General features: G+C 43.0%; 1 protein-coding gene across 1 annotated transcript in view; it reads left to right on the top strand.

Annotated features, from left to right (window-relative positions):
* VTCN1 (V-set domain containing T cell activation inhibitor 1) overlaps positions 1 to 27,179 on the top strand; it is a 62,508-nt gene extending 35,329 nt beyond the window's left edge. The window contains exons 3-6 of the mRNA XM_015066088.3: positions 8,931 to 9,278; positions 12,142 to 12,420; positions 21,935 to 22,104; positions 24,532 to 27,179. Of these exons, the coding sequence (XP_014921574.1) occupies positions 8,931 to 9,278; positions 12,142 to 12,420; positions 21,935 to 22,059 (752 nt within the window). The 3' untranslated portion in view covers positions 22,060 to 22,104; positions 24,532 to 27,179. The remainder of the gene's footprint in view (positions 1 to 8,930; positions 9,279 to 12,141; positions 12,421 to 21,934; positions 22,105 to 24,531) is intronic.
* Positions 27,180 to 27,333: the final 154 nt, after the last annotated feature.

The following is a 27,333-nucleotide window of genomic DNA, read 5'->3' as shown; positions in this document are numbered from 1 at the left end:
AAGCAAATACATGGATAAAAGCTAGTCTACCCAGTCCAGCAATATTCCACCAGTAATATTAAAACCCTACTGCCAATAAAGAGGTTTTCTGCCTCCATCCTATTTCATGGGGTTAAAGCTGGGCATTTTGAATACAATAGGCTGTTTATGAATTTAACACTCTTTAGTTGGATTTTTCTCAGTTGCCTTTATTAAAACGCCCATAACCCTTACCCGAGAGCATCATATTATCACACTTTAGATAAATTCAATAAAATGTTAGCTGGCTTGGGGCGCCTGGCTCAGTCAGTTAGTGCCCGATTCTTGATTTTGGCTCAGGTCATGATCTCACGGTTCGCAAGTTTGGGCCTCACGTTGGGCTCCACGCTGACAGTGTGGAGCCTGCTTAGGATTCTCTCTCTTCCTCTCTCCCTTCCCCTCTCCCACCCGCTCTGTCTCTCAAAATAAACAAATCCACTTTAAAAAAATGTTAGCTGGCTTCATACACAAGGCAGTGAAATTAAGGAAATGGCATTACGTAGGTGATGGTGATGACGATGGCAATATCTTTTGAATCTTTCCTATGTGCACCTCACTGCAATAAATAACTTTGCATACATTATCCAATTTACTATTCACAACAAAGAGGAGACAAGTATTATTCCTACCTCCCAATAACTACTCACCCAAGGAGAGTAGTTAGGAGATAGGAGATAGGAGCCTCCTAAAGGCTACCCCCTCAACTCTTCCCAGGGTAGTAACCACTATTCTCCTTTCTAATAGAGATTCATTTGCCTGTTTTTGAACTATATATACGTGGAATTATATAGAACGTACTGTTTTGTGTATGCTTCCGTCACTCAACATTATGATTCTCATATGAACATGCACTCAGTCTCCTCAGTCACCAGGAAATAGGAATTAAAACCACAAAAGGATTCTACAGTATCTAGGGTTGGTGAGGACATGAAACACTGGATCTCTCATACACTTCTGGTGAAGAGTAAATTGGTAAACATTTTGGAAAGCTGAATGATAGCATCTCCTATCTACTAGTCCTATACAACTAGTATTTGCTAGTTGCACACAGCTAGCAAATGGCACAGTTGTGTTTCAGGCCCTGGTAATTTGCTTCCAGAACCCACACTCTTCCCTACCTCCCCGGTACAGATAATGACTTTCATACGGAGTTGTGGCAGGGAAGGGTGTTTTCTGGTGTGCCTTGCAGGCATCATTCCTGAGACCGCAGCTCAGACATAGAAATATTCCCAAATACAGAAAACAATTCCACCTCTTCAACACTCTCCTGAGGTCACATATGCCAGCTCCTCATCGCCACCCCACTCCTGAAGAGTACTAAGTATGGACCCCAGAACACATAAAATGCACGTGAGGTGAATTATTTGGAAGAGAGGTTGAGAGGCTCCCATTAATCCCTGGTTATAGGACAGCCTTTGTGGGTGGCCCTTCGAGACGGGGGTGGGGGGTGGGGGCAGATGCCGTGGAAAGGTCCCTGACCCTCTGCAGCCCAGTCCTCACACTGTCACTCACTCACTGGATGACTTGGAACAGCTCTGTGTAAGGGAAGAGTTGAGGGATCAGACAGAGACGTTCTCATCTCAGGTCTGACACTTATAACTTAACTTTCCAGAAATGGTTTCCTCGCTGGTAAAAGAGCCGTTGTGGGAATTCAATGAGAAAAGTGTTTGCGAAGTACCTGGCACATGAGTGTAATAAATGGCTGTCACTGTTATTTAGATTGATAGCGTCGGTGCTATTGATAATAAATTGTTATTATTAATGCATTTATATGGCACTTCTTAAAACTTCCACAATTTCCTGGCCATGCCAGGGCTGGACACCTCCTCTGAAGTTAGGCCAGGGCAGGAAGCCACAGGACACGATCTCATAATAAATACTCCATCTTTGGACACTGGATAAGCCAACCAGGCATGTGCTCATGGCACCGAAACAGGAGACTGAACAAATTGTCTGCAAAGTATTTGAGAGGCATACAGATCTATATATCTAGAGCTAGGTCTAGATAACCTATCTAGATATAGATATAGAAATAGAGATATTTTTTAATTGTAGTCATCTGAGAAACAGTTGTTGGCCTTTCTTACTTTCATTTCATGGTTTTCAATCGTTTTTAATTTTACGTAAGGTAAAGATACCATCTTACTGGATGGGCTCTCTGTGCGTCTCAAGCTGGTCATGGATATAAGCCAAATGTGGTAGAAAGAGCACAGGGTTAGTTCCAGACAAGATTGTGTTTGATCCTGGCTCCACTACATGCTAGACAGAGCTTCGGCCAGCCATTTAATCCCATGGAGCCTCTTTATCCTCAGTCATAAGAAGGGCATAATGGGAATTCTTATCTTTCCTGGTTCTTACCAGGCTTAAAAGGAGTCACTATAACTGAAGCACTTAGTAAAGTCTTCCTGTCCTCCTGGTGTTCTGATCTGCAATCTTTCCAAGTGATTCTAGTTAATAATGGTTATCGAAAGCATTAAGATTTAACATGTGGCAAGTCAGGTGCTATGTAAAGCTCTTTGCCTGCGCTGTATCCTTTAGACCTTTCAGGGACCGTCTGAGGGAGCTACTATCATTAGCATCTTAATTTTAGGGGCCCCTGGGTGGCTCAGTCGTTTAAGCGTCCAACCTCGACTCAGGTCATGATCTCGCGGTTCATGAGGTCGAGCCCCACGTCGGGCTCTGTGCTGACAGCTCAGAGCCTGGAGCCTGCTTTGGATTCTGTGTCTCCCACTCTCTGCCCCTCCTCTGTTCATGTTCTGTCCCGTCTCTCAAAAATAAGTAAACGTTAAAAAATTTTTAAAAGATGAAAAAAAATGAAATAAAGAAGCCAGAAAACTTGCCCAAGATCACATATCCAGTAAGCGGCAGAGATGAGACTTGAATCCAGACAGCCTGATACCCGTTCTCAAACACCATATTCTACGGTGGCTTCCCACATTGTCCCTTCATCTAGCATGGCCCAGCATCCCTCCTCATTTCTTCTCACAGAAGCAGCCGTTACCCCCAATCCTGCTCTCTTCTCTGGCAAGAGGGGCACTCACATTGGTGCCAGCTTAAGCCTACGTGTTACCACCTTTAAGCCTTGTGCTATGGTGTCCGTCCAGGTGGCTGGGTGTTTCCAGCCAATGCCGAGCAACCATTCCTGAAAGCTCCCAGTATGCTGTCTATGCTACTGGAATGTACAGGACTTGTCTCACTGAATCATTTCAAAAGAAAGTTCATTTTCCAGGTTTTATCCAGTGGCACTGGACATCCCAGATTATAATTTCTGTAAAGAAGTCTTGCCTTGTGTCACCTATAACCTCACTTTCCAAGAGATTTCTGCTCCTACAGGGCAGGGCAATTGAATAGCGCTCACCCAGTGTGAAAACAGAACCGCTCAGATTTTGGCCTGCTTCTCTTTACAGCTACTCTTCTCCGATGCAAACCAGAGCTGTCAGAGCAATTAGCCCTCAAGGGCTAGAGAATGCATTTTCAGTAAGTGGCAGGGCTTTCCAACTTTAAAGTTGAAATCTTAGAGGCCAGTGAAATTCCTAAAATCTGTGCCTGTTTCAATTAACAGAAATCTCTATCAATAGATAACCACCTCAAACCCATCTCCTGGAGTCCTCTTACCCTCCGGCTCACCAAATCACACAAGAGCCACTGGTGGTTAAGAGGCCTGGAGAATACTACCAGGCCAGATTGTGTTTCCTAGAACAATTGGCTCTTTGAGCCAATATTTGCTTGCAAGTTTGAATACAGATTTCTTTCTTTCTTTCTTTTCTTTCTTTCTTTCTCTCTTTCTTTCTTTTTCTGTCTTTTATTTTCTTCTCTTTTTTTTTGAAAAGCAATATTTGTATGCTATTGCTTGCAAATGAAATTTCCTTTAATCACTTTTAATCATCATTTATTCAGCTAACAAGCATTTATTGATTGCTTTCTGGGTGCAAAGCCATGGCTAGGTCCTCATGGTTTTTTAAGTTCTCCCTAGTTTTTATTCCTCCTCTTGATTTGATAAGGGAGGGGAGCATTTAATCGACATTATGCTCATTCCATCTGCCACATCTTTAATGCAACCTTAAATGGGCTAGAGCCTCGCAGTGGGTCCCTGGGGCACTCCACACTTGCCTACTTTCAATCATTAAGTTCTCTAAGAGATATTTCAGCAAATTCTCTACCTTTGGGCTCAAGGCCAACACATTAAAATTAATTCGGTAGCACAATTACCAAACTAAGATATGTCATTACCATTTCATTCTCTCTATAAACTGTGTTAATCATGTATTTTTTCTGAAAAGTAATTTTTCTTTTTTTTTTTAATTTTTTTTTTCAACTTTTTAAATTTATTTTTGGGACAGAGAGAGACAGAGCATGAACGGGGGAGGGGCAGAGAGAGAGGGAGACACAGAATCGGAAACAGGCTCCAGGCTCTGAGCCATCAGCCCAGAGCCCGACGCGGGGCTCGAACTCACGGACCGCGAGATCATGACCTGGCTGAAGTCGGACGCTTAACCGACTGCGCCACCCAGGCACCCCTGAAAAGTAATTTTTCGATTCAACTTTAATGGCACTTTATAAACTACAATCAAATTTATCCCTGCTCTAACATAGTTACATTTGCTCCATGATTATATTGAGAATCTCTGTATTTTCATTGCCTTCTTTTTCACTGGCTCACGTTTCCCCAAAATTTAGATGCGGTAATCCTGCCCAATATTCCTTGTTCCTATAACCATTTTGGATAGTAGCATTATCTCATATAGTGCCTTGATTTCTACTTATTTCCATTCACTCATTCATGTATTCATTCAATGAACAAACACTCTTTTTCTTTGTAGAAATGTAGCATTAGGCACTTGTCTTACTTTGTTCAGGCTGCCATAACAAACTATCATAGACTGGGTGGCTTAAAAAACAGAAATTTATTTTCTCACAGTTCTGGAGGCTGGAAAGTCCTCCCCAGGTTTTAGGTGGCCCCATCTCTAAGGCTACAATGGTAGTGGTCCTCTGGCCTGTTGAAACACAGACAATGGCCCTCATCCTTTGAAAGGAAGGAGGCACACCCGATGATCTCTGCGCATCACCTTTAGATTGTTTTTCCCTTTTCTGGAAGAATAGCACATATTTACAGCTCTATGGTCTTGGCCTGCAGGATCTAAGAAATCTGACAGCCTTCCTTCATTTGTCTCATTTTTTCTATCCCCTTTAGTTTTTCTGTCCCCTGCTGGTGCTGTTGCTGCTGGTATAGTCCCCATTTCTATTCCTGGCTTCTGCCGAGGTGGCTAATTAAACCTTTCTCATTTTTTTGCAATATGGATAGGCTGAGAAATTTCCAAATCTTCAAGTTATGGTTCTTTTTAATTTAACAATTCCTTCTTCAATTCATCTCTTTCCTTTCTTAAATTTTACTATAAGCAGTCAAGAGTAACCAAAATGCTCCTTCAAACCTTTGCTTAGAAATCTCAGTTAGGGGCACCTGGCTGGCTCAGTGAGTAAAGCATCTGACTCTTGATCTCGAGGTCATGAGTTCGAGCCCCACATTTGGTGTAGAGATCACTTTAAAAATATACAATCAATTAATTATATACCCAATTCCATTACTTGTAAATTCAAAATTCCATCACTTATAAATTCAACTTTCCACGAAACACTAGAACATAGTTTAACCAAGTTCTTTGCCACTTTATAACAGAATGACTTTTCCTCCTGTTTCCAATAACATGTTCCTCATTTCCATCTGAGACCTTACCAGAATCACCCTTAACATCCATATTTCTACATGCATCTTAAAATTCTTCCAGCCCCTACCCAGGACCCTGTTTCAAAGCACCTTCCACATGCTTACTAGTCTATTACACAAGCACCTCACTTCTTAGTACCAAAATTTGTATTAGTCAGGGTCGTCCCGAGAAACAGAACCCAGAACCAATTGGAGTGTGTGTGTGTGTGTGTGTGTGTGTAATGAGAGAGAGGGAGGGAGAGATTTAGAAAGAATTGGCTCACACAATTGTGGAGGCTAAAAAATCCCAAGATCTGCTTCATCAAGCTGGAGACCCAGACGGTTGAGTTCCAATCTGAGTCCAAAGGCTTGAGAACCTGGAGAGCCAATGATGTAGTTCCAGTCCCAAAACTGGCAGGCTCAAGATCCAAGAAGACAGTGTTTCAGGTCTAGCCCAAAGGCAGGAAAAGACGGACGTCCCGGCTGAAAGCAATCAGGCAGTCGGAGTTCCCTCTTACTCAGGCTTTGTGTTCTACTCAGGCCTTCTACTGATTGCATGACGCCCCCCCAAATAAGGGGCGGGGGGTGACCTGCTTTACTCTACTGAATCAAATGTTAATCTTATCCAGAAACATGCTCACAGACGCCCCAGAATGTCTGACCAAATGCCTGGGCATCCCGTGGCCCAGTCAAGTTGACATATAAAATCAGAGCATTATAGGGCTTACGAATATCATGAAGACAGTCTCCGTCCTTGAAAAGCTTACAAATGTGTGCCAGGGACAGGCTAGACACAAGGTGGAGGGAGACAGCTGCTATAATAAAGGCAAGGGAAAGTATTATGGGAGAGTAGAGAATCTATTAATTTTGTCTTGGCAGATCAAAAGAGGGCTTCACGCAAGGGCTGCCATCTGAACAGCCTTGCATAGAAGTAGAATTTGGATAGCTGGTGATAAAGGAGAGGGGGGAACTATAAATCGTAGGTGCGAGATGAACAGGGGTGTGAAGATGCATAGTATAATGGTATAACCAGTACTACCCTGGAATGTCTTGGATATTAGTCTGTCAAGTAAAAATAATTGAAAAGCAAATTAAATCTTTAAAGCAGAGTTCAAGAAAATGCCAAGGCAGGGGATGGGGCCTGTTGCATTCATATAATGCATTGAAACTCCGTACGGTCGTCTTTCATAATTTCTCTCCCAGATCTCCCACATGAATGGCCACTGTGCATGGCAGCTGCTCCCAGGTCTCACTTCCCCCACACTCAAAAGTCTGCGCAACTTCCTCCCAAGCCAGCCAGTGCACAGGTTTTGTTTCCCCTGCCTCTTTTTTACCTAGAACTTTTCTTCTATCAGTAACTCTGTTCTTTCTAAATAAACCCATTGAGCTTAGCTTCTTCGGGTCTGTCCTCCATCCAGTACCTTCACATACTTTCCATAAAGCCTACGAGCCAATTAGTTCCAATCCCTAATGGGCTAGGAGAGGTGAAATGCCAAGGATATCCTTATGTTCATAGCATTTACCTCTTAAATCTGAAAAATAGCATGCATACCTTGTGTATTTTTTCCAGTGAAAGCAGAAAATCAATAAATCACTTGATATACATAAATAGTAGAGACTATGGGAGGATGTGTTAGGAAATGAGACTGGAAAGGCGGCGATAAAAACTAATATCTATGGGGCACTTACTATGTGCCAACCAGGATTTAGCTTTGAAGGCCATGCTAGTAAGTCTGAACTTTATTTACTCCACAGCCTTTGGGAGCCGTGGAAGATTAGTGATTATAAAACTGATGTGTCGAGACTGTATTTTAAGGTCTACCCGTAAGATGAATGCATGTAAACTAGATTGGATGGAAGCAAAGATGAGAGGCAGAAATACCAACAGGGAAGCCAAGAAATGCTCAGGACCCATCAAGTAGGACTTTTTTGGCTCTAAGAAGGAGAGGTGTGTGCCGACTGTTTTAATATAACAAACAAAGCGTTTGTTTAAAAGGTACTCAGAGATTGGGACAGGAACTAGACGTGGAACCCCTCAGGATCTAAGACAGCTCTAGGGGTGGAGGATTCTCTTCATCTTTCTCTCGCATGTTCTCTCCCCCACACTTTGGATCGGCTCCACTCTCCTCTTGGGCTCAAATGCCCCTCCCCCTCCTTCACTTCACAACCAACCACGGAAGGAGTCTCTCAAGAAGATTCGGTTAATAAGAGACTCTTAAGTACTGAGAACACACTGAGGGTTGATGGGGGGTGGGGGAGAGGGGAAAGTGGGTGATGGGCATTGAGGAGGGCACCTGTTGGAATGAGCACGGGGTGTTGTATGGAAACCAAATTGACAATAAATTATATTTAAAAAAAGAAGAATTAGATTTGGTTAATTAAATCACCCCTACAGGCATGCCCAGTCATTCAGTTGGTCAGTCCTTCACAGATTGCACAGGCTGTCCACTGGGCAAGTGGGGGAGAGGCAGTGGACACGTCTGGCATCATAATTAATATTTCTACTGGTGGTATGTTTGGAGGGTGGGGTGGTATCTATCTTAAGCCAAAAATCAATTAAATTAAGTACCATTCTTCATTACACCATAGCTAGCACTATAACTTTGACCAAGTCACTTATCTCCTCTTTGCTTTGGTTTCTTCATCATCCAAATGGAGATCAAAGTAACAGCACTTTAGAATCTAGCATTCTCCAGAATCACTAGCCACATTTAGTTAACGTGAGGTCTCACTTCTGTGCCACTTCTGGTTAACCAAGAGTAACAATACCTGATGTGTGTCATTGCAGTTTGCAAATCAAGTTCACGTCCATTTGATTTGATCCTCATAAGAACCCTTTCAGGTGGGGAAGACAGATATCATTCCCTCCATTTTTCTGAGACCCAGAGAGGTTACATGATTTACTCAAGCTCACACAGCTATTAGATCAGAAAGCCAGGACTTGAATTCCCATTTCAAACTCCGAGTTCTGTATGTTCTCTACTTGTCACCTCTCAAGTTTGGGTTGCCTGTTCCCAAACAGCAGATCTGCTGTAGATCAAGGCTATTGTGTCCCTGTTCTTTCTATTCTTATGTCTTCTTTTTTTATGCCTCTCCTGTTCTTCTACATTTCTAATTTTTTCCAGAAGTGTTTGGCCTTCAGTAATGAAGGGTTTGGTTGTAGACATTCCAAGACTTCCCTGAGCATTGACCCTTGCTTCCTGAATTACAGGGAGACACTCCATTAGAGTCACTACTCTCACCTCCGCTGGGAACATCGGGGAGGATGGAATCCTGAGCTGCATTTTTGAACCTGACATCAAACTTTCTGATATCGTGATACAGTGGCTGAAGGAAGGTGTTATGGGCTTGGTACATGAGTTCAAAGAAGGCAAAGACGACCTGTCAGACCAAGACGAGATGTTCAGAGGCAGGACGGCTGTGTTTGCGGATCAAGTGATAGGTGGCAATGCCTCTCTGAGGCTGAAAAACGTGCAACTCACAGATGCTGGCACCTATAAATGTTACATCATCACCTCCAAAGGCAAGGGGAATGCTAACCTTGAGTATAAAACTGGAGGTAAGTCACTTTGGGAAAGAGGGAAAGAAAGTGCCCAAAGGTAGGTGCCCAAAGGTATTTGAGGCTAAAGACCATGGATGGCTGATGGAATATGTGTGCCCAAGAGTGACCAATAAGACGAAGACTGTCTGAATTCTGCCAGCAGCCATCCTTGCTGTCCAAGGCCCACAGCAACTCCAAAAATAGCCCCCTATCATATTAGATCTTAAAATCTTCTGTTCTGGACTCTAGTCTTTTCCAGATTTTCAGGTATATTCCCTCAAATATCTTGCCAAAATACACGTGGTCTCTTTCATGCTAGCCTGTGTCATTACTAGCAAGAGAAACCTGTGATCTGGCCTGAGACTTTTCTACAAGAAGTAGGCCCTAGCCCAAGTCTGAATTCAGTACCTCCAGGGGCTTATGGCAGTGGAACCCATTTTAGGAAGACTTCAAAAGGAACTAATGAAAAACAGTATTGTCCTATAAACTCACTAATCCTCCCCCAGTGAAATCCACCCTTCCTTATCAACTCAGCTTGGTGAATTACTGTACAAGGAACTCAGAAATGTACTGTGAGGAGTAAAAAGATGATTAAGAAAACTAGATGATTGTCCCCCGTCTTAAAGAGCTCTTTGTATAGAGCATATAGAGTTGAGGGCTGGGGCAGAGATAAGAAAAATGGGTAAATAACTATAATAATTGGTAAAGTGTATCAAATGCTTTAAGAGAAATACACAGTGATTTGGGGATTCAGAGGGAGAGAGAGATAACATCCAAATGCCTAGAGAGGGGACGGATAGGAAAGCCCCCATGGAGAATTTGGCATTTGAGAAAGGCCTTGCAAGATAGGCAGAAAGTATCCCGAGGTCTCCTGGCCTGCACAGGCCTTCCTTGGACACTTCATAACACGTGTTTATATTTGTTTGAGGCACAGATCTAGAGCCAGACCTGGACAAGTATAGTGACCTAGGCAAGGCAACCTGACTGGGCCTTAGTTTCTTCATCTTAAAATGGGGATTCCTAGGGTCATATCAAAGGGACACCGGAGCCAACTGAAAGGGCTTCCAATGGCAAAGCTGGAACAGTCTGAGCAACCATATAGACAGCATGGTATTAAATTAGAACTCCAAGTACAAAACAAACATGCGAGTCCATACTTCTATAAATATGAGGGAGACGGCACAAACCTTTACAGATGAATTCCAAATAATGTATTTAGATCTCCCCACTCCTGGAGGTAGAGCTTAACACTTCCTCCCTCCCCCATGACCACACATAGTGTGTGTTTTTCTCAGGAAGTCCAGCTTCCAGAGAAACCTGCCTCAGCCGGGTGATCAAAGTTAACCTCATCAGTGATAAGTCATGTTGATAGCATGCCTTCTGATGTGACATGATGAGAAGGATACTCTTCCTCCCACCGTCTTCCTCTCCAAAACCCATAGCACCAATCTAATCATGAGAAAAGCATCAGACAGATTCCAAGAGAGGGGCATCCCACAAAATATCTGACCAATACCACTCAAAACTGTCAAGATCAGGAAAAACATGGAAAGACTGAGATACTGTCGCAGGCCAGAGGAACCTAAGAGGCCGGGAGGACCAAATGCAATATGGGATGCTGGGGAAGAAAAAGGACATTAGTGGGAAAACTGGTGAAATGCAAACAAAGTCTGGAGATAAGTTAATAGTTATGTACCAGTGATGACTTCTATTAAAACTACATAATAGTTATGTACCAGTGATGGGTTTCTCTGGCGCATTTTGACAGATGTGCCACGGTTATTTAGGATGTTAACATTAGGGAAAGGGGGGTGAGGTGTATACAAGATCTCTGTGCTATCCTGGCAACGTTTCTGTAAATCTAAAATCATGCCAAACTTAAAAGCTTATTTTTAAAATGGTGATAATAGATATCCTTGTAACTGTTGTGAGGATCAAATGAAATAATGTCTGGAATTTGGTACCTGGCACAGAGAACACCCTCAATAAATGGTGGTTCACTGTCATGTACACTCAGTTCCTTAGTTCCTTACATCATCTCCCGGGAGCTCATTCCCTGCCTGCTGGGAGGGGATGAGTCTCATCTCCCCTGCTAGATGGCAGACTCTTTAAGGGCAAGGCAAGGTCTTTCCTTGTACCACTCACTCAGTTCCAGCACAGTCCCGGGTGAAGGAAAGTGCTAAATAACTTAATAAATTATATCCTGGCATAATAAGCGTTTTACAGTCAAAAGTCCAGGACTTAACATTTTTCCATAAGTATCTTTCTGCCTGAATATTAGAAGAAGCTAGTCTTAATTTCCAAGTTCATTTACCTCCCCAAGAAGGAGAACTATCTTAGAAGAAGACAAATGCCTGCCTCTACCCCTGGACACCAGGGCTAGAGAGGCTCCACCCAAGAAAATCCAAACCACCATGATGGGAAGGCCTGTATATGGAATTTCTGTGGGTGACAGGTGAATGCTGTTTGTTTTTTCCTTCTCCCTCTCCCTCCCCACCCTAACTTTATCCTCCAGGCAGAAAAATACATAAAAAAATCCAAGAGGCTTCACAGGTACCTGAGAAAATGCCCAATTTCCTTAAGGGATACACTTTCTTGTGATCAACTTTATCCTTTATCTTTAAAGGGATAAACTGGAACTCATCTTAGTTGGAGAGATTTACCTGTTATAACAATGATACCTAAAACTTAGGTCTTGGCCAAAGGGTTGTGTAAATCTTTACTGGAAACTACTATACAATGGGCCATGCACAGACAGCCCACTGGGGAAGTATTGAGTCACTTCAGTGGTGGAAATGACTGTGTTTTTAAGACCTTGCACTTCAAAGGCTATATTGTTTTATTGGTATGACCTTGACATCTGCCCCTTTCAACCCTGCAGCCTTCAGCATCCCAGAGGTGAACGTGGACTATAATGCCAGCTCAGAGAGCCTACGGTGTGAGGCTCCCCGATGGTTCCCCCAGCCTACAGTGGTCTGGGCATCCCAAGTTGACCAGGGAGCCAACTTCTCAGAAGTCTCCAATACCAGCTTTGAGCTGAACTCTGAGAATGTGACCATGAAGGTTGTGTCCGTACTCTACAATGTCACGATCAACAACACGTACTCCTGTATGATTGAGAACAACATTGCCAAAGCCACAGGGGATATCAAAGTGACAGGTGGGTTTCTCCATGCTTTTTGTACACTTTTCGTATGGGTTTATTGGGGGTGAGAATCAAATCTGAATTAAAATCTAATTTCTTTAACAGATATATTATGTACCAGGGAACGGAAAGCTTTAGAGTCCTCTTCATGGAGACCTTAGCCACAATTATAGTTGGGACTGCATTACATAAGAAGAAGCCTAACACAAGACAATATTTATGGCATATAGGTCAAAAATTGCAATGAGGCTTCATCTTGTATGCCTTCTCGTTGACTGGGGGTGGTTCCCTGGAAAGCAGTATTTAGGAATCTGTGGCCCTAACTCAGTAGGTCTGCTTTGGTGAAGCAATGAGGAAAATGACAATTATTTGACATCTTTGACATATTCAGCTGGTGATCTACATGCCTAGCCCCCCAAAACTGATTTGGTTCTAGCCTGCTTTTGAGAAGACTTGTTTAGGGTCTGACTTAGTCTTATTCAGCCCATCTAGGACTGGCTCATGATCCCACTAACACTGGCCTGGGATTTATCTGAAAGCTCTGGCATTAAGTGGCCTCCCAGGCTGACACGGCCAAGACTCAGAGAGGCCCAACATGCTAGTTTCCCTGCTTTCATGCACACACACACACACACAAAACCTAGGGTTAAGCTAGTGTCTAGAAGATGTACAGACTGGATTATGACTTTTAAGACCGTCCCTACGGCAGCTGAATTAAAAATCCAGCCTAGAGTGGAAGGCGTATGTCAGGACAATTGCTGTCTCATATCCAGCCCAGAACCAGTGGAATACCTTGCACATTTAAGAGCCCTATCAGGAATGTTTGCTGACTTTAGCAGATCCTGCACACCGAGAAAACTGATTGGAGGATTAACACAACAATCTGCACAACCTGAACCACAGAACTCAGCAGGTACATGGCGCAGAGAGGCGAACCGGGGGAGAGAAGCCATGGAGGGCAGGGAGCTGTTTTTCCATCCAGGGAGACGATGGAGAATACAGGAAAAGCGCTCCCCCTCAAAAACAGCTGGACAGAAAGCGGAAAAGTGGAAACAGCCGCAGGGACTGAACTGAAAAGGGAGAAAGGAGAGGAGAGGGTTCGAATTCCATTAAGATTATAAACAGGGAGCGCAGAGTCTGCAACTCCGCAGCTGATACCTGGCGGTGCTCCGGTGGGAAGGGTGAATCCCCAGGAGCAGAGTGGGGTCCGGGGCTCTTCGGGCCACACAGGGAGAGGCGGTTCCCCTGCTGGGAGGACATTCGGTAGAGGCTGTGCGGCCACCCAGAGAAAACCCGCATTCGCTGGTGCTGGAACAAGTTCGCTGGGGGTGAAGCCAGATGCGGGTTGAGATTTTCCATAATCCCTGAAACGCTGCTGCCACCTGATCGCGGGAACTTTCTCTGGGGCGGCTGGCACCCGGCCAAGCCGCAGTCTCTGGGCATCAGCAGCACAGTCCCACCAACGTTCCTGGGGGTGGCGGTACCTGGCCAGTGCTCGGTGAGACCCTCCTGCAGAGGGGGGGAGCGGGTCAGAGCCGCGGTCCCTCGAAAGTGAGGGGTCGGGAAACACAGTCTCATTTGAGATAAAACTCAGGAGGGAAGTGCCGCCTGGCACCCTGATGGCTTGGTCACGCAGGGTATAAAAGCAGGGAGCCGCCACAAACCAGAGACAAAGGATGGGTGTGTGACTAGAGACGGGGTAGCTGGGTGACACCATTTTCGCCCTTCCCGCGCATGCGCATACACACCTACAAACGCCACAACAATCCACCCTGGTAAGCTAAGCAGCACCATCTAGTGGAGAACGGAGCCATTACACTGAGCCCCATCCAAATGGGCCAACCTCGCTCTTCGGGAACATGACAAATCTCTCCACCTACTTAGTTTGCGGACTATAAAGTACTTCATAGTTTGACTTCTAGGGGAAAACGGTGTAATTTCAATTGTATTTCAGTCTGTTCACTGGCCCATCTATTCAATTTTTTTTCATTTATTTTTCTTTCTCTTTCTCTTTTTCATTTCTTCTTTTTCTTGAATACAGAAAGAGAAAAAATTTATTTTTACTTTCAATTTTTATTAAAAATATTTTTCTTTAATTTTTTTCTACTATATTTTTAGTCTTGTGTAAATTTTTTCAAATTCTATTTTACTTCCATCTTATCATTTTATTCTATCTCAGTGTATTCATTTTTTCAAATTTTCAAACGATTTCTTTTTTTTTTTCTTTCCCCTTTTTCCTCTAATCTATTAAGCCCCTTTCAACACCCAGACCAAAACACACCTAGGATCTAGCACCATTTATTTGATTTTGTGTGTGTGTGTTTGTTGTTTTTAATTTTTTAATTTTAATTATTTTAATTTTAATTGTTTTTAATTTTTTTACCTAATTAATTCCTTTTCTCCCTTCAAAATGATTAAACAAAGGAACTCACTCCAAAAGAAAGAGCAGGAAGAAACAACAGCCAGGGACTTAACTAACACAGACACAAGCAAGATGTCTGAACCAGAATTTAGAATCACGATAATAAGAATACTAGCTGGAGTTGAAAATAGATTAGAATCCCTTTCTGTGGAAATAAAGAAGTAAAAGCTAGTCATAATGAAATAAAAAGTGCTACAACTGAACTGCAATCTTGAATGGATGCCACGGCAGCAAGGACTGATGAGGCAGAGCAGAGAATCAGCCATCTAGAGGACAAACTTCTAGAGAATAATGAAGCAGAAAAAAAGAAGACTAAGACAAAAGAGCACGATTTAAGAATTAGAGAAATCAGTGACACATTAAAAAGGAACAATATCAGAATCATAGGGGTCCCAGAAGATGAAGAGAGAGAAAAAGGGGTAGAAGGGTTATTTGAGCAAATCATAGCAGAAAACTTTCCTAACCTGGGAGAAGACACAGACATCAAAATCCAGAAAGCACAGAGGACTCCCATTAGATTCAACAAAAACCGACCATCAGCAAGGCATATCATAGTCAAATTCACAAAATATTCAGGTAAGGAAAGAATCATGAAAGCAGCAAGGGGAAAAAGTCCTTAACCTACGAGGGAAGACAGATCAGGTTTGCAGCAGACCTATCCACAGAAACTTGGCAGGCCAGAAAGGAATAGCAGGATATATTCAAAGTGCTGAATCAGAAAAATATACAGCCAAGAATTCTTTATCCAGCAAGGCTGTCATTCAAAATAGAAGGAGAGATAAAAAGTTTCCCAGACAAACAAAAATTAAAGGAGTCTGTGACCACTAAACCAGCCCTGCAAGAAATTTTAAGGGGGACTCTCTGAGGGGAGAAAAGACTATATCTAAATATATATATATATATATATATATATATATATATATATATATATATATATATATTTAGCAATCAAAAGCAACAAAGACTAGAAAGGACCAGAGAACACCACCAGAAACTCCAACTCTACAAGTAACATAATGGTAATAAATTCATATCTTTCAGTACTCACTCTAAACACCAATGGACTAAATACTCCAATCAAAAGATGCAGGGTAACAGAATGGATAAGAAAACAAGATCCACCTATATGCTGTTTACAAGAGACCCACTTTAGACCTAAAGACACCTTCAGATTGAAAGTAAGGGATGGAGAACCATCTATCCTGCTAATGGTCGACAAAAGAAAGCCAGAGTAGCCATACTTATATCAGACCATCTAGACTTTAAAATAAAGACCGTATCAAGAGATGAAAAAGGGCATTATATCATAATTAAGGGGATTATCCACCAAGAAGACCTAACAATTGTAAACATTTATACTCCAAATGTGTGAGCACCCAAATATATAAATCAATTAATCACAAGCATAAAGAAACTCATTGATAATACCATAATAGTAGGGGACTTCAACACCCCACTTACAACAATGGACAGATCATCTAATCAGAAAATCAATAAGGAAAAATGGCTTTGAATGACACACTGGACCAGATGGACTTAACAGATATATTCAGAACATTTCATCCTAAAGCAGTGGAATATACATTCTTCTCCAGTGCACATGGAACATTCTCCAGAATAGACCACATACTGGGACACAAATCAGCCCTCAACAAGTACAAAAAGATCAAGATCATACCGTGCATATTTTCAGACCACAATGCTATGAAACTTGAAATCAACCACAAGAAAAAATTTGGAAAGGTTACAAATACTTGGAGACTAAAGAACCTCCTACTAAAGAATGAATGGGCTAACCAAGAAGTTAAAAAGGAAATTAAAAAGTACATGGAAGCCAATGAAAATGATAACACCACAGCCCAAAACCTCTAGGATTCAGCAAAGGTGGTCATAAGAGGAAAGTATATAGCAATCCAGGCCTTCCTAAAGAAGAAAGAAAGGTCTCAGATACACAATCTAACCTTAAACCTTAAAGAGCTGGAAAAAGAACAGCAAATAAAACCCAAAACCACCAGAAGACAGGAAATACTAAAGATTAGAGCAGAAATCACTGCAAAGGAAACAATCAACAAAACTAAAAGGCAATCAACAGAATGGGAAAAGACATTTGTAAATGACATATCAGATAAAGGGCTAGTATCCAAAATCTATAAAGAACTCACCAAACTCCACACCTGAAAAACAAATAATCCAGTGGAGAAATGGGAAGAAGACATGAATAGACACTTTTCTAAAGAAGACATCCAAATGGCCAACAGACACATAAAAAGATGCTCAATGTCACTCCTCATGAGGGAAATACAAATCAAAACCACACTGAGATACCACCTCATGCCGGTCAGAGTGGCTAAAATGAACAAATCAGGAGACTATAGATGCTGGCGAGGATGTGGATAAATGGGAACCCTCTTGCACTGTTGGTGGGAATGCAAACTGGTGCAGCCACTCTGGAAAACAGTATGGAGGTTCCTCAAAAAATTAAAAATAGATCTACCCCATGACCCAACAATAGCACTGCTAGGAATTTACCCAAGGGATACAGGAGTGCTGATGCATACGGGCACATGTACCTCAATGTTTACAGCAGCACTTTCAACAATAGCCAAATTATGGAAAGAGCCTAAATGTCCATCAACTAATGAATGGATAAAGAAGATGTGGTTTATATATACAATGGAATACTACTTGGCAATGAGAAAGAATAAAATCTGGCCATTTGCAGCAACGTGGATAGAACTGGAGAGTGTTATGCTAAGTGAAATAAGTCTGGGAGAGAAAGTCAGATACCACTTTTTCACTCATATGTGGATCCTGAGAAACTTAACAGAAGACCATGGGGGAGGGGGAAGGGCGGGAAGTTACAGGGAGGGAGGGAGGCAAACCATAAGAGACTCTTAAATACTGAGAACAAACTGAGGGTTGATGGGGGGTGGGGGAGAGGAGAAAGTGGGTGATGGGCATTGAGGAGGGCACATGTTGGGATGAGCATTGGGTCTTATATGGAAACCAATTTGACAATAAATTATATTTAATATAAAAAAAAGATTAGAGCAGAAATCAATGCTATCGAAAAAAACAGTAGAACAGATCGATGAAACCAGAAGCTGGTTCTTTGAAAGAATTAACAAAATTGACAACCCCCTAGCCAGTTTGATCAAGAATGTTTGCTGAATTTAACTGAATAAATCATATTTCTGTCAGTTTACTTTTTAATTTAAAATTGTAAATATGAAAAAGCAACCTGTGGCATGGGAGAAAGTATTTGCAAATCATATATCTGATAAAGGGTTAGTATCCAGAATCCATGAGGAACTTCTACAACTCAACAACAACAACAAAAATCAAATAACCCAATTAAAAAAATGGACAAAGACCTTGAACGGACATTTCTCCAAATAAGATACAAACAAATGGCCAACAAACGCATGAAAAGATGCTCAATATCACAAATCATCCAGAGAAATGCAAATCAAAATCACAAATCGCCCCACAACCATTAGAAGAGCTAGTATCAAAAAAAAAAAAATCCCAGGAAAGAACAAGTTTTGGTGAGGATGTGAAGAACTTGGAACCGTTGTACATGTTGATGAGATTATAAAATGGTGCAGCCGCTCTAGAAAACAGAGCGGAGATTCCTCAAAGAATTAAAAATAGAACTAGCATGTGATCTAACAATACCTTCTGTGTATATATCCAAAAGAATTGAAAGCAGGTTCTCAAAGAGATATTTGTTCACCCATGTTCATAGCAGCATGATTCACAATAGACAACAGATGGAAACAACCCAAAATGTCCATAAGAGATATATGAATAAACGAAATGTGGTGCATGCATGCAATGGAATATTACTCAGCCTTAAAAAGGAAGGAAATTCTCTCACATGCTGCAAAGTGGGTAAATTTTCAGAATATCATGCTACATGAAATAAGCCAGTCATAGAGAGACAAATCCTCTATGATCCTACTCATGTGAGATATCTAATGGAGTAGTCAAATTCATAGAAATAGAAAGTAGAATGGTGGTTACCAGCAGCTTGGGGGAAGAGAAAGGCAAAGGGAGTTGTTTAACAGGTATAGAGTTTCAGATTTGCAAGATGAAAAAGTTTTGGAAGTCTGTTTCACAATAATGTGAATATATTTAAAACTACTGAACTGTACATTTAAAAATGGTAAAGATGGTACATCTGTGATATGTTTACCACAATAAAAAAAAGTATCTAACCAAAAAAAAAAAAATCATACATATGAGAAAAAGAGAGCTCTTCCGCCATCCTGAGGAACAAATTGGTGACTGTACTAAATAGATGCTCTTAGTTGACTGCAACAGAAAACCAGCTCAAACAGGCCTAAGGTAAAAGGGAAATTTAATAAAAGAACATTAGGATATCTTGTAGAACCAAGGACACAAAGTGCGGTTTGGCTTCAGGAAGGGCTGGAACCAAGAATTTAAACTCTATTGGGATTGTCAATTCTCTAGTCTCTCTTTACTCTCTAATTTGGTTTCTCTTGTTTTAGTCTCTAGGGCAGAATGTGAGTGCCAAGAGTTCCTAGTTTAAAAGTCTCTCTCACTCAGTAGAGTAACCAGAGTGAGCCTTAATCCCTCAGTCCTATCCTACATTCTCAGAAAGGCTCAACTTGGGTCAGCTGCCCACACACAGACCAATGGGATAGTACCTGATGGAAGGCCTTCCTAGAAGGAAAGGGGGGAATGAAGCATTGGGCATTTAGAACAACGGGTGTTAACACCAGTATCTCAGTTCAGATCTCAATAAATATCTCCAAACTGTGTAACTAATGCCTTCTAATAGAAAGGACAATAACTGAACAAACCACAGAAATTGAGCACACGTTTTATTCTGTGAGCAGATTCTTTTTCCACACGTGTTTATTGAATGCATTAGGACAAGTGTCCCATGTATCAGTACTAGGACTGACTACCATATGGCAGCATGACATAGCTCAAAATTCAGAAAATTAACACAATTCCTTCTTGCCATGTACAAAGTAATGACTCCATACATGTTTTTAAACAATCGGATGAGACCATGAAGTTTATATCCTGTGTTCTCTGACTATACTGCTAATTTAGGCCATTCATTCAGCAAGTATCTATTGTGTGCCAAACGTGTACAAAGCAGTTTTTCAAGCCCTATGAACTACTGAGATGAATAACACAAATGTCATAAGAGAGGTCAGTCACAGTGTAGACATGGCGTCTAGGGGAAAGCGCTAATTATGACTGTGGCTCAGTAGACGAGGCAGAGTTCAAGCTAGGCTTTGAAGGACAAGAAGAATGGTTTTGATAGAGTAGGAAAGTATGAAGTCAGGAACCTATGGCAGCGGTCCAGGGAAGAAACGATGAGGGCTTCACCTGAGGCAGTGAGAGTGGAAAGGAAAGAGGAAGAATCAAAGGTTAATGAAAAAAACGATCTTGGTGACACAAAGAGGACGGACGACAGCAAGAGCAAGTCAAAATGCATCTGATATTTCTACCCAGCTTGCTTAGGACGTTAGTAATGCTGTCGACAAAAAAAAAAAACAAAACAAAACAAAACAAAAAACAAAAAACCTAAAACAAAGGAGAAGACACATGAAGACGAGGGTTCTAGAGATGTGGAGCTGACAAGGCCCATTGTGCACACAGGTACACATGTCCACTGCTTAGCACATTATCCAGCATGTGACAGCATTCTCCCCCAAACCTTCAACTCTACTCTACATTTTTCCTTCCATGACCAGGGATCCCCATCAGTGTAACCCTTCTAGCCTCTCTCTTCTCTCCCTTCCTCCCCTTCTTCCCCGAGGAGGAGGAATTAATTTATGTGATGGGTGACCTTAATAGGAGAAGCTAGACACAAGGAGTTTGGCTCCATTCTTTCCTTTCCTCTCTAGCTAACCCCCAGGAAGTCTACATTCTATTCCGCTCCTCTAAGCCACCAGTTTTTCCCAAGCGCAATCTGCCCTTGTGACGGGAAGCCTGTCCCTGTCTGGTGCTGCCCGTCCCTGGGACAGCCTGGGCTGCAGCCCATCTGCCTGAAGACGAAGCTTCATCTTTTATTGTCGCCCTTGCCAATAATAAAGGTGCTATTCTGGTCTTCCAGCAGCCCCACTCTTTTTCTACCATCCTTTAATTGATTCAGAACTCAGCTGGGGAAGAGAGTGGGGCTTTTGTTTGTTTTGTTTTTTTACTGGACTCCTTTGAACCCCAATGGTGGGTGCTCAAAAAATATTTACTGAATGATTAAATTTTTAACTGACATATTCGGTAGCAGCCGTAAATCCAGATGTGGAACTCGGGACGGGGGTTCACACTATGGAGGTGGGTCTGGAAGCGATCATCAGCCTAGTGGAAGTAAAACTTACTGGGCTTGAGTGGGGTCACTGTTATTGTTGTGCCAGGTGATACCTCCTGAGTGCTTAGTACGCGCCAGGTCCTGTTCAAAGTGCTTTACACGTATTAACTCACTAATCCTCAGAAGTTGTCTAGGGAGTAGTTTGTTATTTTTAGCCTGGTTTTATAGGTGAAGAAACTGAGGCATGTAGAGATTGAGTAACTTGCCTAAAGTCACACAGCTAGCAAGTGTCACTGCTGGAATGAACTAGATGAGACTGGGGTGTCTAGGAAGGAAAGAGAGTAAAAGAAGAGTAATTTCATTTCTTCACTTCTACCTTTCTCTGCTTCAAGATGAGGACGATACTTTCTCAACGCTTTGTAGTGCTGTGAGGAAGCAAAGGACACAGAGCCTGCAAAGGTGCCTGCCTACAGGAACAAATACGTCTGAAAGCAAACACTGGCCATGACTGCTCACCCTATTCATTGTTTGCTGAGCAGTAACAATCTCTGTATTGGCATTGTTTTTCATTTGGCTGAGTGTCCGCTGGACTGGACCACAGAATGGAACTTCCTTTGAAGAAGGAGAAAGCTCAGATTTTAAGCCAGTTTCGAGGGGTAGAGAATAGGGTACAGAACTGCCCCCCAACTGGGGTATAAGGTGTACTAGAAACAACTTGTTGAGTCTTTCAGGTACTTTTCTTTGCTACCCAGCCATGCGAAGAAGACCTCCAGCTTTTCCTCTGTGACCCTGAACTTGTTTCTGTCCCTTTGTAGACTCGGAGATTAAAAGGCGGAGTCACCTGCAGCTGCTGAACTCAAAGGCCTCCCTGTGTGTCTCTTCTTTCTTTGCCATCATCTGGGGACTCCTGCCTCTCTCCCCTTACCTGATGCTCAAATAAGGTGCCTTGGCCACACGGAAACATGCACAGTCACTGGTACGACAGGTGAGATGAATCAGGAATGGGGTGGGGGTCGGTTCCGTGAGTGCTGGTGTTCCTCACACGAGGCAAGCAACCTCCGGCGTCAGCCTCAGAGAGAAACACTGGACGGTGCCAGGCCAGTGGGCACTATTCCCACCGGTATTGTGAAAGGTAAATGTTTGTGAACAAAGAGTGTAGCTCTCATCGATACACTTAGGGCAGAAAACAACGATGCCATTCAAATATTTGTGTAAATTCAAACATCTTTTCATTTATTGAGTCACCCATCCACAAGGCAAAAAGAGAAAGAGAAAGAGATGTTTGGCCCCGAGAGCTCCCCTGGATTTCACCGTTATTTTCCGAAGCATCATGACATGAACATCATTGCTCCCACAAGTGACCTCCTCCTACCCCCCCAGCAAATCTCCTCTTGACCAGAAATTTGACAAGTGACTCAGCAACCAGCCTCCCCTGTTGAGGCTTCTCCCTGTCACCTCAGTCCTCCGGCTCCAATCACTGGCAGGACGTTTCTCTCTGAATCACCTTCTGCGTGTGGAATTTGTACACGGCTGAGCTCATGAAGCTCCAGTCGGCACGACCACATTCGGTGGCATCACCACCATGGGCCCAGGCTCACAACCTCAGAGCTATTTTTGTCCCCCATGGCCTTCGTGTCCATTTGCTACCAAGCCCTGTAGCACTGTCCCATGTTGTCCCTCAGATTGACCCTAATCCAGCCTTCATTGCTTCACACACCAGCCTAGTTCTAAAACCTTATACTTGCTCCTTCCTTTCCCTGTTTCCGGTGATAGGAAACAAGATAGCAAAATACAATTATTCAAATGCTATTTTCATCACAGCCCTCCTTTGCTCTGGGACCTCAAGTGACTCTCTGGGCACTGTTACGTCAAAGTTGAAGTCCTCAGCCATGCGGTCACAGCTCTCTAATGGCGTCTTGCCCTGAACTTCCTCCTCCTCTCAGCTGCCCACTCCTCTCTCTGGCTCTGCTCCCTCTCTTCACTGTTCCTTCCTGGAGGTGCCCTCTGCTCTATGGCGACCCAAATCCATGCTTCCTTCACCCATTTCAATCGAGTGCTTCCCAGCTTATGGCCCACTTTCCTGATGGTCCCTTTATTCCGCATCCCCTTGGCAAGCATGAATAATGTATGATACCTTCCACTCTCTAAGGCACATCCACTCCTTGCCTAGATTGTTAAGTAGGGCAGGCGAAGCTCTGTTGATCTGCTTTTCATTCTTTCTCCTGCTCCAAACACAACCGCGCAGTGCACAGAAAGGATTCTCTGTAAGGAAACCAGCCAGTTCCCGCCTCCACCGCTGCCAGAGGAGGGAGATTTCCCTGAGGAAACTCTCTCTTGAGGATCTCACTAGTAGAAGGAACGCTTTCTTCTTTCCCTCATGCCCCACAACACTGTAAACACATTTTTAATATCCTGCAACTAGATAATCTGACCTATAAAGTATAGCTTATTCATCTTTACCTTGTATTCCCTTCAAGCAGTAATTTGCAGGCTTTTTTAAAAGCCGTGACATACATGCAGGGGATAATGTTCACATGCAGTATGTATAGGTTATATACTGTTAACTGATTAGCTCTTTCTCCCTAGAACTATAGAGGGATAACCTTGAAATATTTTGTTTAATAACCAAATAGATCATTACTTATGACACACATTATAAGTGACGGCTGGGGAAGGTCAATGAAAAGACGTGACTGTCAGTTGACCTATGAGCTAGACCCGGGTGATCAGAGGCTCCTCACCTCCTCTGTCCTTGGAATGAGGTTCCCACTTGCCTTTCCCACTCCCAGAGGCTGCTCCAAGAACATGGCCTTGAGATGATGATGTGGTGTTGAGAACACCTTGCACGGTATTTGAACCTCCTAAAGGCCCCTTTATGTATAAAGATTTGCAGGGATCCACTCATCTTGTTGTCGCCCATGACAAGCCTCATATGTAAGTGCCCTCTGCTCACTGACACTGCCACCTACCAACCTGGAGTAACCGGCCTCCTTGGATCTCTCCCTGACCTACATGTTGAGGGCGGGGGGGCGGGGGAGGCAGTGTCGGATTACACCCAGGAAGCTCTGAGACAGCTGCCAACCAACGGGTCACAACACTTTAGGTCACATGCTTTCCTTGGTTGGAAACTCAAGCAGAAGTCATCTTTCTGCTTCTACCCAGGAGCCTCATAGTTCATCTCTCAGTTCCTGTTTGCTCTAAGGATGATCCCCTCCCTTAAGAAGAGACTCAAGCCATCTCCTTTCCCCCAGCAACCCATGGTACCATGTGGTCTTGGTGGAACACCATGAAAATACAGAATAACCAGCCCATTTCTGAACAAGAGATACCCATATACAGGGGCAGAGACCATCAGTTCTCAATAAATGTTTGCTGAATGGTTGTAATGATAGCCTATTTCTGTTATTTTCAGAAGCCCAGGAATCTGCAGAAGTATTTCACCACAAGATATGACCTAGTTTTATATTTCTGGGGGGAAATGAAATTTGGAGTGAACAAATAAGATCAAGAAGCAAAAAAAAGCCAAAAGCAACCCACGGAAGACTCCAAGATGAACAAGATAAATCTATCTTCAAAGATGTATATTTAAAGCTGGGAACATAATTCACCTGAACTGGAAATGTGTTAAGACTGAGTAAAATGCATGTGGAGACAGGTGTAGCCATACCTCAGGGACCTCCCCTTACCCCTGCCCATCCAGGGAGTGAGAGGAAGGGATACTGTATCTCCCTCGTCTCTGAATCTTTATATTGCTGTAATGTTGCCCTAAAATCCCAGAACGTTCTGACTGCAATAGATCCACATCTTCTACTCTATGAATTAAACTGCAGTGGATATAATATGAAGCTGCCAATTGGGTGTCCCTTCACAATTCAGAGATGGCTGAATTTTAGTGATGGGTCAAATCACTTTTCATTAGGATGACCCAAGAGCGCCTTGGAATCTCCTTCCACCTGACAAATGCTAAAGAAGTGTGGAGAAGGTCATAAATGTAACACAAAAATTATGACACGGATTTTCTAAATTACCTGAGCCTCTTGTTTTTAAAACAAACAAATGCCATTACATTTCCCAGATGATGTTCATCCTGAACGGTCCGGGAAAGGACCTCTCACCATCACTGTATAGGGCACCGTATCATCACGAGGTGTCAGGCTTCTGCTTTGTATCCTGCATGGACGGCGATGACCTCAACTCTCAACAGCATCTAGAGCATGCTCAGCTACTCAACGATGGTGATTTTTCACACCCATCCCCACACACAGGGGACACCTGGATATGTCTGGAGACAACTGGAGGTGTTACAACTCAGGTGAGAGGGGAGGGTGCTACTGTCACGGATAGAACTCAGGGAGGTTACTCAACATCCTACAATGTACAGGACGACCACCCACAACAAAGAATTATCTGGCCCAAAACGTCAGTCGTGCTGTCACAAGAAGCCCTGATGCAGAGTAGACAAGGATCTAGAAAAGAGGGGAGCCAACAAAGCTGTTTGCTTCCCACAAACAGGCCCTGTCCTCGGTCTCAGCACAGAGGTGTCAGCACAGACAGCCAGAGCTCAGTGTCAGGCAATCAGGCATTCCCGATGGGGTTATCTTCAGCTGGGTCCTTTCCCTCTGTCCTAGTGTACAAATCAGGCTCTGTGAGATCGGCCTGCACTCCATCTCAAGTTATCGTGCTCCAAATTTGGAGTTCAGGACCTTGCCTGGTCACACTTCAAATTAAGGCAACAAAAACATGTACTTTCCTTGAAACACACAGAGACTTCTGAAAGCAGGGGCGATGAACCTTTGAAGTGAGACCCTGAGGAATGAAGCTCTGATCGAAAAGAATGTTCTGTTCACAACCCCCCTGCCCATACTCTTCATGTGTTGACCACTGGCCTCCCGGCACTTTGGACCCACCGTGACTGTAATACATTTTGTTATAGAAAACTTGATTTTTGGGTTCTGGCCATTCAAGAGAATGATTAAATATGCATTTCCTATGCTGTTGTCTGTCTGGTCTGTCAAACAAAGCGAGCATAAGGGAAGATGGATAAAAAGCCAGGGATCAAGTTCTGAAGATTAGAACGTAGCACATAACAGGCCTTCAACAAGTGTTTGTTGAATGAAAAGATAAATGAATAGGATGTGAGCACGGGCCAACTGGCTGGGACTAGTTACTTGAGGAAAGTCTATAGGCTTTACCAGCCTGCCATGTCTCTATCAGGGAAAGGTTTCAGTGGCTTGAGGCAGATCAGTTTGGGAGAATACATAAAGGTGGACAAACCCATTGCTCTAGTGTCAAAAAATCTGATTTTTACTATTCAGGAAGTATCCAATTCTAAATCTTAGAGGTGGAGGACTTCAAAATCGTCTTTCCTAATCTCTTCACTTTTCAGATGAAGACCCAGAGGCCCAGGGGGAAGTGTGGATAATTGGCTATCGTCAGGTTGCGAGACTTGACAAAAACTGCACTGGTAGTTGTTAGAGGGTTAAAATCTATAGAAAATTTAATTGCCAAAGGACACATTCTCAGGAAACTTTCAGAACGCTTCCCTGTTGTATTTCTAGCTTGGTCCCAATAGGCCTTCTGCAAGAGGAGACCAATGCCGAAGCAAACTGAGAGAGCAAATTGTGAAAGCATAAACACTCCCAACCCAGGTTCGTTCTCTGGCCTTGTCCATGAGCACACGGCAGATGCGTCAGACAACAGATGCATCATATCCGCGAAAGCGCAAAGACCAGACTATGATACACATCACAGACATCTGGGGAAGCTCACATTTAGATGCCAAAGGTTAAAACATGTCGGAAATATTAACACATTTGACCGACCAAGTCAAACTTCAGTGGACGTACTGGCTCCCAGCTCTACCCAGGCTGTTTGAAGATTTAAGCGCACGGTGGCCTCTGTACGTGCATTGTTAATTGGGGGAAGGGGTGTTCGTGGTTCACTACTGCATAATAAAACTTCTGCCCGATGGCATATGCAGTGTGCTTTGGTTCTATTGATGAAATATAACTCACCAATCTCCCCCCCGCTGATGAAGTCTCTACCCATCCAACTGGCTGCTCTAATTGAGACAGTCTTACTACAATGTGCTTGAGCTCCCGGTTCCTCTTAACTTTGTCTTAGTTTCTCTTTCACATCAGTCATCTCCAGGAGCTTCAGTATGAAAGCCATGAGTGAGAATTTACAAGTCACAAAAACAAAGGCTTAGCTATGC

This window comes from Acinonyx jubatus, chromosome C1 (genome assembly GCF_027475565.1).
Source record: "Acinonyx jubatus isolate Ajub_Pintada_27869175 chromosome C1, VMU_Ajub_asm_v1.0, whole genome shotgun sequence".
NCBI classification, from domain to species: Eukaryota; Metazoa; Chordata; class Mammalia; order Carnivora; family Felidae; genus Acinonyx; species Acinonyx jubatus.
Note: the sequence above shows the minus strand (reverse complement) of the source record. Positions and strands in the feature narration are given on the sequence as shown.